The following is a 15,525-nucleotide window of genomic DNA, read 5'->3' as shown; positions in this document are numbered from 1 at the left end:
ATACTGGATCCCCGAGGTCCAAAGGAAGTCTGTGAAGCAGGAAGTGGAGGCTATGCTGAGGATGGGGGTCATCGAAGAGTCCCACAGCGCATGGTGCAGCCCCACCATGTCGGTTCCCAAACCAGACGGTAACCTGCGCTTCCCACAGGATACAGCAAGACTCCGGAGCCCACAAGATGGTATCCCGGAGTGGAGACCTATTATTTATTTTTTATGATTTAAATCAACACCCTTAAACTAATACAAGTCTCTCTGTTTTGCGTAAAAGTCTTGACCAAACCCCCTGGTCTGCCACAGTAGACACATAGTTCTTAACCATTCTGTCATAGCTGTCCCTGCAGCCAATACAGCTCAGCCTGGACAGCATGATACACATGTAAAATGTGTACTGGGCCTCCTAATGGTGTTGACAGCAGGATAGCAATGGAATGTGCCTTAAAACAGAAAAAGACATGCCTCTATTATATGGACTGGCGACATGTATGATTAACACAAGAACCAATGTAAATGTTAACATAAGATAATATAAAACACTCTCTGAAGCAGACACATGAGGACATTATTCATTAATATAATCTAACAAATCATAGATCCTATTCTAAAATATTATAATTATGTAAGATTATACATTCACATCAACAGGGGTTTTCCTATTGTCAGAATAGGTCATTCATGCTTGAATGTTCAACGCTTGAACAATCATGTCATTCCATGAGGGAGTTCTATTAACCTGAGCCGCGGTGCATCATTCTATGACCGGTGACGTGAACGGGAAGGAAGGAGCCCATCCTAAAAAAAACAACAACAAGTAATCTTCTGCTCTGCTCGGTGATGTTGTCAACAAGTGCAACATCCAGAAACATAACATATATTTTCCATAAAATAAATGTTCGAATTTTCTAAAATGTTTTCATTGGGAAGACAGTTAACGCGTTTTTATCAAAAGCAATCACTTTTGCATGTGACAACACCATTCATAGCTGGAAAACTTCCCTAGTTAAATAAAGGTTAAATAACAAAAATAAAAACACCGAATCCGACTCATTACTCCACGTGCTTAAACTAGCCTCGGCTGCGTCACTTTTGTTTTGATCCGACTTCGCTCTGGGCTTTGAACCGGGCTCCTGGATCACGCCCGGTTCCAAAACGAATGCAATCACATTTTATCCGGGTTAAACTCCTTCCAGCGGGTTAACTCGGGGCAGATCGAACCCCCTCATTCCAAAAAGGAACGCCCCAACAAAATCACTTTGACTGTTGCATTTAATTGGTTTTACGTCACCACCTATCTGAATACCGGAAGCCGAAAGTTTTTTTTTTTATCTGGGTAAAGGAACACTGTATCATATGCCTGCGTGGGAGATGTAACAAGTGTGTGTAGTGCACCAGTACGACGAAGTGTCAAGTTTGGAATGAGTTTGTAGGATTCTTTTGCAGAGGAAAAGGTTCCACATGCGACAGAAACAACAATATAAACAGTATAATTTCCTCAAGGGTGGTTACATCGAATCGCTGATCTTCGCGGGGGAGATAATGTGGGAGCAAGATGAATTCGAAAAACATTGGAAGAATGAATTTCCTGACGGAGAAGCACCTAAAATGGATTTAACCTCGGTGGAAGATGTCGAGTCAGAGCTGGAGAAATGTAAATCGAATCTGAAAACGCTGCAGCAGGCGCTGTTGGAGGAGAAATTCAAGGTGATATATTTCCAGACCACCATCGCTAGACAGAAGAAAAGTTATGACAAGGTGATGTGGGAAGACGGTAAAGACGAAAACTTGAATCTTGAACATTTATTATCAAGGACAGAAACGGAAAGAAAATCGTTGATGACAAACGAAAAGCTAGACAGGGAATGTATGAAGGTTCTTGGTAATGGAAGCATGAAACTGCAGACGCCAGGCAGCAGAGGTACCAAACCAGAGCCGCCGATCAGGATCAGTAGCAGGACAAGTAAACCTATACCCCCCGCGCCCCCGCGCAAGTCCAGCTTCCAGAAACAAGTGAATACGATCTCATCCGAGCTCTCTCAAGCGGATGGAAACTGCATCGGCCGCATAGGGAAATTGAATTCCGTGAGCGAAAGCAACAGCAGAGAGGCCAGTGACCACGAATACGAGGATGCGGAGCTCAATGAGAATTTCGTAAAGAGCAACATGGTGACCCCCAAAACGACCGTCAGAGACAGCCAGAGGTCGAACACCCACCGGGACACCCTGCGCCCGTTGCGCCACAGCAGGGACTTTGACTCCAGTGATGATGGGAGGTTGTCTCCTTCCTGCATTCCTGCGCACTTCAGGGCATCCCGTACAGGTGGGTCCGGGCGCAGCACTCCAGACAGACGCAGTGATGGCAACTTGAGTTCCGACCATGAAGACTCCTCTTCAGGTAAGATATCTATTTGTTTGGCCACATCAGTTGAGGTTTACACAGCCCTTTATCATGCATGTAAACCGGAAAGAGCTATTTGTAAAGTAATTGTTTAATGGCATGGGCACCAATAAGACAATGATGAGAGAATGCTATCGATGTATTGCACTGCATGGCAGCAACATTGAAAGAGATCGTGGCTGTGTAGTGTTGAAAAAGATGTTAAATACTTTCCATCAGGTTCCACAATGGCAGGTAAAACCATATTCCACAGCGAAATAGTTTTAAAGTAGTTAATAACTTGACAGTTCACACATGACTAGGTGAGAGGAAGGAAAAGGTCTTGGAAACATTTTACACTCATTTTGTGACACATCCCTCAGCTGTCATCTGTGTCAAAAGTATCTATATAGTTCTGTGATGCACATGTATTTGGGGAAATATGTAGGAGTGGGACTTGAAATGGATGAGTGGTTCATTAGGGACAGTGGAGAGAGCAGAGCTTCCTCCTCATGCTAATGACCTAGTGCCATAGCGATGACAATCTAAATGCCTGTGACACAATCCAGTCTGGCACTCAGACAACATCAGCACTTAGCCTCTGGAAGTCGGGGTGCTGAGGGAATTGTTATAACCAATGTAGCGGTCTAGCGCGGGCAAAAACATATTTGTTAGAACATTTACTTGAACATTTACTTGTTTCATAAAGAAGTGCCATTACTAGTCCTGTGTTATCTGTAGCGAGGGCTACATTGTTAGAGAGGAGAGACATGTATCTTGTCAGTATATCCATAATCTTTGCTCCAGCTAAACTTGAAGAGGACAGTAGGTCTAACTACTTACAAAAATAATGTTTTAAAAAAATTGAAATGTTAGGTGCAGTGAAATGTGGTGGTCTGATGATGGTCTACTAAAGTAAGTAAATGACAGTATGACATGGAACCCAAACCGACTGTGCGCGTGCGCCATTGTGCGCCATCGTGCATTGTATTTTGTCCCCCCACACCAAACGCGATCATGACACGCAGGTTAAAATATCAAAACAAACTCTGAACCAATTATATTAATTTGGGGACAGGTTGAAAAGCATTAAACATTTATGGCAATTTAGCTAACTCGCTTGCACTTGCTAGCTAATTTGTCCTGGGATATAAACATTGAGTTGTTATTTGACCTGAACTGCACAAGGTCCTCTACTCCATCAATTAATCCACACACAAAATGGTCAACCGAATCATTTCTAGTCATTTCTCCTCCTTCCAGGCTTTTTTCTTCTGACTTTATATTGCGATTGGCAACTTTCATAAATTAGGTGCATTACCGCCACTGAGCTCGTTTGTCTTTCAGTCACCCACGTGTGTATAACCAATGAGGAGATGGCACCTGCTTCTATAAACCAATGAGGAGATGGGAGAGGCAGGACTTGCAGTGCGATCTGCGTCACAAATAGAACCGACTTCTATTTAGCCCTTGGCAACGCTGACGTGCGGGAGCAGTGTGGGTGCAATTATTGAATAATATAGATTTCTAAATTTATTTTGCAACGCTCGCACATGCGACGAGAGCGGTGTAGTCAGCCTGTTAGACTGAAAGATATACAGTGCCTTGCGAAAGTATTCGGCCCCCTTGAACTTTGCGACCTTTTGCCACATTTCAGGCTTCAAACATAAAGATATAAAACTGTATTGTTTTGTGAAGAATCAACAACAAGTGGGACACAATCATGAAGTGGAACGACATTTATTGGAAATATCAAACTTTTTTAACAAATCAAAAACTGAAAAATTGGGCGCGCAAAATTATTCAGCCCCCTTAAGTTAATACTTTGTAGCGCCACCTTTTGCTGCGATTACAGCTGTAAGTCGCTTGGGGTATGTCTCTATCAGTTTTGCACATCGAGAGACTGAAATTTTTTCCCATTCCTCCTTGCAAAACAGCTCGAGCTCAGTGAGGTTGGATGGAGAGCATTTGTGAACAGCGGTTTACAGATTCTCGATTAGATTCAGGTCTGGACTTTGACTTGGCCATTCTAACACCTGGATATGTTTATTTTTGAACCATTCCATTGTAGATTTTGCTTTATGTTTTGGATCATTGTCTTGTTGGAAGACAAATCTCCGTCCCAGTCTCAGGTCTTTTGCAGACTCCATCAGGTTTTCTTCCAGAATGGTCCTGTATTTGGCTCCATCCATCTTCCCATCAATTTTAACCATCTTCCCTGTCCCTGCTGAAGAAAAGCAGGCCCAAACCATGATGCTGCCACCACCATGTTTGACAGTGGGGATGGTGTGTTCAGCTGTGTTGCTTTTACGCCAAACATAACATTTTGAATTGTTGCCAAAAAGTTCAATTTTGGTTTCATCTGACCAGAGCACCTTCTTCCACATGTTTGGTGTGTCTCCCAGGTGGCTTGTGGCAAACTTTAAACAACACTTTTTATGGATATCTTTAAGAAATGGCTTTCTTCTTGCCACTCTTCCATAAAGGCCAGATTTGTGCAATATACGACTGATTGTTGTCCTATGGACAGAGTCTCCCACCTCAGCTGTAGATCTCTGCAGTTCATCCAGAGTGATCATGGGCCTCTTGGCTGCATCTCTGATCAGTCTTCTCCTTGTATGAGCTGAAAGTTTAGAGGGACGGCCAGGTCTTGGTAGATTTGCAGTGGTCTGATACTCCTTCCATTTCAATATTATCGCTTGCACAGTGCTCCTTGGGATGTTTAAAGCTTGGGAAATCTTTTTGTATCCAAATCCGGCTTTAAACTTCTTCACAACAGTATCTCGGACCTGCCTGGTGTGTTCCTTGTTCTTCATGATGCTCTCTGCGCTTTTAACGGACCTCTGAGACTATCACAGTGCAGGTGCATTTATACGGAGACTTGATTACACACAGGTGGATTGTATTTATCATCATTAGTCATTTAGGTCAACATTGGATCATTCAGAGATCCTCACTGAACTTCTGGAGAGAGTTTGCTGCACTGAAAGTAAAGGGGCTGAATAATTTTGCACGCCCAATTTTTCAGTTTTTGATTTGTTAAAAAAGTTTGAAATATCCAATAAATGTCGTTCCACTTCATGATTGTGTCCCACTTGTTGTTGATTCTTCACAAAAAAATACAGTTTTATATCTTTATGTTTGAAGCCTGAAATGTGGCAAAAGGTCGCAAAGTTCAAGGGGGCCGAATACTTTCGCAAGGCACTGTATAAGGTAATTTCATCAAACTTGAGGCTCTCCATGCTTATTAGTTGCTCATTCAACATATTTGGTTCTACTTCACACAATCCTGTTTTTAACAGTTTCCTTAACTGTTTTACATTCCCTGAGATCAACCAGAAATATTTCCTTGGCCAAATATGACCAGATTTTTGTAAAAAGGCTGCACGTGGTCTCTCGTTTGTGCACAGTCAAATTTTGCAGAGGCAAGAAGAAATGGGTAGGTCCTCTTTGGTTCAGTCCGGAGTGCACGGAGCTTAACTCCAACACTTCTTACAATGTTGCTCATTTAGTGAAGTTAGATCATAGCTGAATCAATGTCTTGGAAGATCAGAATGATTAATTAGTATTTTACATAACATAACCAAAATGTAATGCCATAGTATAACGTTACTCTTACACCAAAAACAGAGATTTTAGGACATTTATCTCATGTGGCCAAAACTCAACCGGGGGTTCTGACAAATGTTTTTATTCATGTATGCTACAATGTCCCGCAGAGTAAGTCATCATTATGTCCCGCATTTGGGTATTTTAAATGTGGTCGCGCCCCCCCCCCCCCCCCCCCCCCCCCCCAATATTCTCTGTGTTATGTCAGTTGGTGGTAAACGGCTTTGAATGTGTCAGATGCAGACCATTTCCTTCAATGAGCTGTTGGAGTCAGTTGTGTTGTTGAGAGTGCTCAGCAGGAAACAGTTCTAAAAGAAACTTGCAAATGAGTCATTCTGAGAGCAGGTTACCTCACAAGGCCTGTCTTTGTGTACACTGAGTGAAAGACCGAGTGTGCTCCCAAAAGAAGGCATACATGTTAGCCAGTTAGAGATGAGTGTTTGCAAATTTGTACTGCATCTTGAGTGTACAAAACATTAGGAACACTTTCAGAACATCTTCAGAACAGCCTCAATTCGTCGGGGCATGGACTCTACAAGATGTCGAAAGTGTTCCACAGGGATGCTGGCCCATGTTGACTTCAATGTTTCCCACAGTTGTCAAGTTGGCTGGATGTCCTTTGGGTGATTGACCATTCTTGATACGCACAGGAATCTGTTGAGCGTGAAAAACCCAGCATTTCTTGACACTCAAACTGGTGTGCCTGGCACTTACAGTGCATTCGGAAAGTTTTCAGACCCCTGGACCTTTTCCACATTTTGTTACAGCATTATTCTAAAATTGATTAACATTTCCCCTCATTAACCTACACACTACCCCATAATGACAAGGCAAAAACAGGTTTTTATAAAAACATGCACAATTATTATTTTTTAAATCACATTTACATACAGTAACAGTCAAAAGTTTGGACGCCTACTTATTCAAGGATTTTCCATTATTTTGACTATTTTCTACATTTTATAAGACATCAAAAACTATGAAATAACATACATAGAATCATGTAGTACCAAAAAGGTTTGGGCTGCAATCTGAGGTGCAGTTAATTGCAGATTCCTGAGGCTGATAACTCTAATGAACTTCTCCTCTGCGGCAGAGGTAACTCTGGGTCTTCCTTTCCTGTGGTGGTCCTCATGAGAGCCTGTTTCATAATAGTGCTTGATAGTTTTTGCGTTTGCACTTGAAGAAACATTCAAAGTTCTTGAAATGTTCCGGATGGACTGTTGTTTCTCTTTGCTTATTTGCGCTGTTCTTGCATAATATGAATGAAATTCCTTTCTTAACAGGGCACACCTGTTAATTGAAATGCGTTCCAGGTGACTACCTCATGAAGGTGCTTGAGAGAATGCCAAGAGTGTGCAAAGCTGTCATCAAGACAAAGGGTGGCTACTTTGAAGAATCTAAAATGTATTTTGATTTGTTTAACATTTTTTTGGTTACTATATTATTCCATGTGATATTTTATAGTTTTGATATCTTCACTATTATTCTACAATGTAGAAAATAGTAAAAATAAAGAAACCCCCTTAAATGAGTAGGCGTGTCCAAACTTTTGACTGCTACTGTAAGTATTCAGACTTTTTACTTGGTAATTTGATGAAGCACCTTTGGCAGTGATTACAGTCTTCTTGGGTATGACGCTACAAGCTTGGCACACCTGTATTTGGAGTTACTTCCATCCTTCTCAAGCTCTGTCAGGTTGGATGGGGAGTGTCGCTGCACAGCTTTTTTTCAGGTCTCTCCAGAGATGTTCGATCGGGTTAAAGTCTGGGCTCAGGCTGGGCCACTCAAGGACATTCAGAGACTTGTCCCGAAGCCTCTCCTGCTTTGTCTTGCCTGTGTGTGTTTAGGGTTGTTGTCCTTTTGGAAGGTTCTCATCTCCACAGTGGAACTCTGGCGCTCTGTCAGAGTGACCATTGTGTTCTTGGTCACCTCCCTGTCCAAGGCACTTCTCCCCTGATTGTTCAGTTTGGCCGAGTGGCCAGCTTTAGGAAGTGTCTGTGGTTCCAAACTTCTTCACATTTTAAGAATGATGGAGGCCACTGTGTTCTTGGGGACCTTCAATGCTGCAGAAATGTTTTGGTACCCTTCCCCAGATCTGTGCCTCGACACAATCCTCTCCCGGAGCTCTACAGACAATTCCTTCGACCTCATGGCTTGGTTTTTGCTCTGACATGCGTTGTCAACTGTGGGACCTTTATATAGACCGGTGTGTGCCTTTCCAAATCATGTCCAATCAATTGAATTTACCACAGGTGGACTCCAATCAAATTGTAGAAACATCTCAAGGATGATCAATGGAAACCGGATGCACCTGAGCTCAGTTTCGAGTCTTATAGCAAAGGGTCTGAATACTTAAAAATAAACTGAAATACCTTATTTACAATACATTTGCAAACATTTCTAAAAAACTGTTTTAGCTTAGTTATTATGGGGTATTGTGTGGATTGAGGAACAAGATGTATTTAATCAATTTTATAATAAGGCTGTAACATAACAAAATGTGGAAAAAGTGAAGGGGTCTGAATGCTTTCCGAATGCACTGTATGTCGTGGTGCAATACTGTTTTGTATTTGTATCTATTATGGCTCCCCATTAGCTGCTGCCAAGGCAATTATTAGGACTAACTTATTCCTTGCTTCCAATTCCGAAACTAACTGCAGCTCTTTAAGGGTTTTAGTCATTTGTCACTGTAGTAGCTGAAGTTTATAGTCTTGAGTCATCCGCATACATAGACACACTGGCCTTACTCAAAGCCAGTGGCATGTTGTTAGTAAAGATAGAAAAAATCAAGGAGCCTAAACAGATACCCTGGGGAATTCCTGATTCTACCTGGATTTTTTGAGTTGAGTGTCCTTGCCTATAAGTGTGCTGAAAGTCTGTTGTCAATTTGTTTACTGTGAAATAGCATTGTATCTGGTCAAACACAATTTTCCCCAGAAGTTTACTAAGGGTTGGTAACAGGCTGTTTGGTCGGCTATTTGAGCCAGGAAAGGGGGCTTTACTATTCTTGGGTAGTGGAATGACTTTAGCTTCCCTCCAGGCCTGAGGGCCCACACTTTCTAGTAAGCTGAAATTGAAGATCTGGCGAATAGGAGTGGCAACATCGTCCACTATTATCCTCAGTAATTTTCCATCCGGAATGTCAGACCCCGGTGTCTTGACATTGTTGATAGACAACAATAATTTCTTCACCTCTTCCACACAGACTTTATGGAATTCAAAAGTTTGGTCAGATATACTTGGATATGTAGTGTCAATGTTTGTTGCTGGCATGTCATCCCTAAATTTGTTCATCTTGCCAATGGAAAAAGTAATTAAAGTAGTTGACTATATCAGTCAGTTTTGTGATAACTGATCCATCTGATTCAATGAATGATGGTCGTATTTTAAGGTGTTCTAAAGCTTTTTACTATCATTCTTTATATCATTTATCTTTTTTTCATAGTATAGCTGATTTTTATTTAGCTTAGTCACATGATTTGTTAATTTGCAGTACATTTGCCAATCAGTTGGGCTGCCAAACTTTGCCATACCTTTTTCCTCATCCCTCAACCATAACATTTTTCAATTCCTCATCAATCCAAGGGGATTTAACAGTTTTTACAGTCATTTTCTTAATGGGTGTGTGCTTATTAGTAACTGGAATAAGCAATTTCATACATGTCAAGTGTAGCATCTGGTTGCTCCTCATTTACACACCATAGACCAGCAAATATCAACATATGAATCACTGCAAAACTTGTTGTATGACCTCTTATACACTATATTAGGCCCAGCCTTTGGAACTGATATGGCTATTATATTGTAATCACTACATCCTATGGATTTGGATAGTACTTTAAAGCACATTTCTGCAGCATTAGTAAAGATGTGATCAATACATGTTGATGATTTCATTCCTGTGCTGTTTGTAACTTCACTGGTAGGTTGACTGACGTCCTGAATAGAGGTCGACCGATTATGATTTTTCAACGCCGATACCGATTTATTGGAGGACCAGAAAAAAGCAGATATCGATTAATTGGGCAATTATTTATTTGTAATAATGACAATTACAACAATACTGATTGAACACTTATTTTAACTTAATGTAATACATCAATAAAATCAATTTAGCCTCAAATAAATAATGAAACATGTTCAATTTGGTTTAAATAATGCAAAAACAAAGTGTTGGAGAAGAACGTAAAAGTGCAATATGTGCCATGTAAGAAAGCTAACGTTTAAGTTCCTTGCTCCGAACATGAGAACATATCAAACAAAGCTGGTGGTTCCTTTTAGCATGAGACTTCAATATTCCCAGGTAAGAAGTTTTAGGTTGTAGTTATTATAGGAATTATAGGACTATTTCTCTCTATACCATTTGTATTTCATTAACCTTTGACTATTGGATGTTCTTATAGGCACTTTAGTATTGCCAGTGTAACAGTATAGCTTCCGTCGCTCTCCTCTCTCCTCCCTGGGCTCGAACTAGGAACACAACGACAACAGCCACCCTCGAAGCAGCGTTACCCATGCAGAGCAAGGGGAATAACTTCTCCAAGTCTCAGAGCGAGTGACTATTAGCCATCACCCCGCTAACTAGCTAGCCATTTCACATCGGTTACACCAGCCTAATCTTGGGAGTTGATAGTCTTGAAGTCATAAACAGCGCAATGCTTGACGCACAACGAAGAGCTGCTGGCAAAACGCACAAAGGTGCTGTTTGAATGAATGCTTACGAGCCTGCTGCTGCCTACCACTGCTCAGTCAGACTGCTCTATCAAATCAGACTTAATTATAACATAACACACATAAATACGAGCCTTAGGTCATTAATATGGTCAAATCCGGAAAATATCATCTCGAAAACAATTATTTCAGTGAAATACGGAACCGTTCCGTATTTGATCTTAGTCTAAATATTCCTGTTACATTGCAGAACCTTCAATGTTATGTCATAATTACGTAAAATTCTGGCAAATTAGGCGGCCCAAACTGTTGCATATACACTGACTCTGCGTGCAATGAACGCAAGAGAAGTGACACAATTTCACCTGGTTAATATTGACTGCTAACCTGGATTTCTTTTAGCTAAATATGCAGGTTTAAAAATATATACTTCTGTGTATTGATTTTAAGAAAGGCATTGATCTTCATGGTTAGGTAAACATTGGAGCAACGATACGCACCACATCAATTATATGCAATGCAGGACACGCTAGATAAACTAGTAATATCATCAACCATGTGTAGTTAACTAGTGATTATGATTGATTGTTTATTATAAGATAAGTTTAATGTTAGCTAGCAACTTACCTTGGCTTACTGCATTCGCGTAACAGGCAGTCTCCTCATGGAGTGCAATGAGAGGCAGGTGGTTAGAGCGTTGGACTAGTTAACTGTAAGGTTGCAAGATTGAATCCCCCAAGCTGACAAGGTAAAAATCTGTCGTTCTGCCCCTGAACAAGGTCTAGGAACAGTGGGTTAACTGCCATCATTGAAAATAAGAATGTGTTCTTAACTGACTTGCCTAGTTAAATAGAGTAAATAAAGGTTGAAAAAAAAAGAGGCAAAATCGGTGTCCAAAAATACCGATTTCCGATTGTTATGAAAATACTGACTTTTAGCACTTGGTGGTCTTTTGCAGCTTCCCACCAGAATTGGCATTAGGTGAGGCAGATGAACCTGGGATGCTGGCCTTCTAGGCAGAGTTGCAAAGAAAAAGACATATCTCAGACTGGCCAATAAAAAGAAAAGATGAAGATGGGCAAAGGAACACAGACACTGGACAAAGGAACTCTGCCTAGAAGGCCAGCATCCTGGAGTCGCCTCTTCACTGTTGACGTTGAGATTTGTGATTTTCAGGTTCGATTTAATGATGCTGCCAGTTGCAGACTTGTGAGGTGTCTGTTTCTCAAACTAGACACTCTAATGTACGTACTTGTCCTCTTGCTTAGTTTTGCACTGGGGCCTCCCACTCCTCTTTCTATTCTGGTTAGAGCCAGTTTGCTCTGTTCTGTGAAGGGAGCAGTACACAGCGTTGTACAAGATCAACAGTTTCTTGGCAATTTCTCGCACGGAATAACCCACAAATGCTGATGAAGGCCAGTTTTATTGCTTCTTTAATCAGAACAACAGTTTTCAGCTGTGCTAACATAATTGGAAAAGGGTTTTCTAATGATCAATTAGCCTTTTAAAATGATCAACTTGGATTAGCTAACACAATGTGCCATTGGAACACAGGAGTGATGGTTGCTAATAATGGGTCTATGGAAGATTTTTTTAAATGGAATATCTAAGTTTCCAGCTACAATAGTAATTTACAACATTAACCATGTCTACACTGTATTACTGATCAATTTTATGTTATTTTAATGGACAACAAATGTGCTTTTATTTCAACAACAAGTACATTTCTAAGTGACCCCAAACGTTTAAACGGTAGTGTATATGTTCTACTCTATCCACCAAACAACTGACAAGGCATTCTGTTTTGGTTAGCCTAATGCTATTAGAACTGGGTTAAACTGAACAACATGACTGCTGTACTTTTCACAAGTGTTCCTTTGGAAGAGTGAACAAACCTGTGTTTGTTACGTTGCTGGAGATTCCTTTTATATCTTGTTCATAATACAAACTGTATTTATCCCCTCCTTTTCCACGTCTCCCTCTCAGAAATGCAGGGCCTGTCGAGGCCCATCCTGCTCTGCCTGTCTGCTCACAAAACAGCCAGCTCTAACTCAGTTGTGTGCGTGCCTGCCCACCCATGGCATATTTTAGTATACTTAGGGGCAATTCCTCGGTAACATTGATGCTAAGACAATTTTTTTTTTTTTCAAGAACATTCAAAACAAAAGTGAAAATATATTAGACAGCAATAGGACAAAGTGACAGTAACAGACAAGCGTAAATAAATAAATAAATAATAATTGTATGTACAAACATTCAATAAGTCATAATAAAGAGTACAATTAATAATAATAATGAGACATTGGATCTGCCGTAAGCTACATATATTATACATTAATTGTGAAACAATATATAAGGGTTATATAGAGATTCAATCAATGTGATGTGGGGGGTCAAACGTTTGCCAAGTTCTGTAAAATGTGTCTAACTTATTCCTCAAGCAGTAAGTGATTTTCTCCAGTGGGATTCAACTATTAACTTCCGATAGCCATATTGCAACTGGCAGGGGGGAATCCGATTTCCATTTCAAGGCAATACATTGGCAATCGCTAGCAATATTTATGTTAGCTTTATAGTATGGCTTTGCCAAAGATTGGTGTTAGTAAAGTTGCCCAGTAGACAGACCTCCGGGTCTAAAGGGAATGCAACCCTGTGAATTGAGGATATGGTATCGCAGACCCCCTGCCAGAAACCGTGTAGTTTTGAACACTGCCAAGTGGAATGGAGGAATGTTCCTTCATCTGACCCACATCTAAAACATAGGGGGGAGATATCAGGGTGATGGAGGAAATTAAACTGGATCAGTCTGTATCTGGAGTTCAATGTGGATGTAACACCATCCCTGCATAGGTCACTCCATAGACCCCCATCAAGATAAATACTCAGATCTTTTCTAAATCGGGGTTTATCTAGCTCAGGCGGTGTTTGTCCTGAAATAAGAGCATTGTAAACCCTGGAAATGGTCTTGAATAGTGGTTGGTCTGCGTGGCAAAGTTGTTCAATAGGTGACATCTTAGGTAGGTTCCATTGTCCCTTGAGTCACCCTAATAAAGTTTCGTAGTTGTAGGTAGCTAAAGAAGTCCCTGTTTGGCAAGTGGTATTTCTGTTTCAGCTGATCAAAAGATATAAGAACTCCCTCCTCGTAACAATGTTCCAGAAGAGTGACCATGGTCTAAAGTCACTACTGGAAAAACATAGGAATCAATCTATTGTTCCATGAAGGGGTTTTAGGAGAAAGGAATCCCTCTCGTCCGAACAGCTCGTGCAGTTTGCACTATGCCAGGACAGAATGTATGATTAAACGGTTGTCTGTGATGGTTTTTATAGATTTTCTGTCCCATTTGTAAAGTAATTCTGCCCTAGTGTCATCATTTACCTCAAACTTTTCAATGTTCAACCTTGAGGGAGAGGGACCATTGTCAAACCTCTGAGCCAGAAACCTAGACTGTGCAGCCCAGTAGTACATTCTAAAATTGGAAGATTAAGCCCCCTTGACCGTAATCAGGGGTCAGTTTTTCCAGGCCAACACTAGGGGTTTTTCCATGCCATATAAACCGTCTGGTCAGCTTGTCGAGAGAGGAAAAGAATGCTGCGGGCACAGGGATAGGGAGAGAGAGAAACAAATAGAAATCTGGGCAGGACATTAATTTGAATTACATTGATTCTATCCAGTAGAGTGAGAGGTAAGTCCATCCATTTACAAAGGTCACCCTCCACCTTTTGCAACAAGCTGGCCAGATTGAGTTTATATTGGTTGTTCAGGTTATCATCCACCATTATGCCCAAATATGTGAAGCCCATAGGCAACCATCTAAAAGGAAACTTGTGTTTGATGCTATGGTGGTCAAAGACAGACAACGGTAAGATTTCGCTTTTATCAAAATTGACCTTATATCTATAGAAAGAACTATAACACTGTTGTAGGATCTGCAAGTGAGAGAGGGAGTGTTCTGGGTTTGTTAGAAATAAGGTAAGGTCGTCCGCAAAGAGTGATAACTTATGGGTATGGGGGCCCACCTCAAAGCCATGTATGTCTGGACACGTTCTAATAGCCTCAGCCAACGGTTCGATGGTGAGGGCAAAGAGTTGGGGGTTAATTGGGCAACCTTGTCTGTTCCCCCTATAGAGAGAGGAAGAGGAGGAAGTAATCCCATTGGTAGCAATCCTAGCTTTAGGAGATTTGTAGAGTGATTTTATCAAATTTACAAACACGATACCTAAACCAGGCCTTTTCAGCATCGAGGGAGACTGCTACACTAGGTTTTTTGTTAGCAAGGTGAATTATATCAAAGAACCTTCTGAGATTATTGGAGAACAATCTATTAATTATGAAGCCAGTCTGATCTGGGTTGACCAACAGGGGAAGACATGACTCCAGTCTTGGTGACCAGTTTTTACAATCTGTGTTAAGGAGACAGATTGGTCTATAGGAGGCGCACTTTAGTGGGTTTTTCCCTTTCTTGTGGATTACAGTAATCACTGCTTGAGAGAAAGACTCTGGAAAGCAGTTGTCTTCCCTGGCTTTTTTAAGTACCTCCATAAGGTAGGGGACCAACAGCTCCCTAAATTCTTTATAGAACTCTGGAGGGAAGCCATCCTCCCCAGGAGATTTATTAGAAGGTAAGGATTTAATGGCCTCCAACAATTCAGGAACTGAGAAGTGTTCACTCAGGCGCTCTCTGTCTTCCTCTGACAGGCTTTGGAGGTTGAGATTGGAGAGAAAGGAGTCGATCTCTGATAGATCATCGCTTGATTGGGAAGTGTAGAGGTCTTCGTTGTATTTCTTAAAAGTATCATTAATTTCAGTTGGGTCGAAAGATATCTCATTAGTAAGAGTTTCTATAGCATTAATTGTCCTCTTACTTTCCTCT

General features: G+C 41.0%; 1 protein-coding gene across 2 annotated transcripts in view; it reads left to right on the top strand.

The window, feature by feature from the left end:
• Nucleotides 1–1,349: 1,349 nt before the first annotated feature.
• The window catches only part of LOC139418250 (active breakpoint cluster region-related protein-like), a 258,195-nt gene continuing 244,019 nt past the window's right edge, over nt 1,350–15,525 (top strand). The window contains exon 1 of one of the 2 annotated variants that reach the window (XM_071167561.1): nt 1,350–2,389. In XM_071167561.1, the coding sequence (XP_071023662.1) occupies nt 1,453–2,389 (937 nt within the window). In that variant the 5' untranslated portion in view covers nt 1,350–1,452. The remainder of the gene's footprint in view (nt 2,390–15,525) is intronic. The other variant, XM_071167560.1, reaches the window with a different exon arrangement.

Source organism: Oncorhynchus clarkii, chromosome 10 (assembly GCF_045791955.1).
Source record: "Oncorhynchus clarkii lewisi isolate Uvic-CL-2024 chromosome 10, UVic_Ocla_1.0, whole genome shotgun sequence".
NCBI classification, from domain to species: domain Eukaryota; kingdom Metazoa; phylum Chordata; class Actinopteri; order Salmoniformes; family Salmonidae; genus Oncorhynchus; species Oncorhynchus clarkii.
The sequence above is the reverse complement of the archived record's forward strand: the minus strand, read 5'-3'. Positions and strand labels throughout refer to the sequence as shown.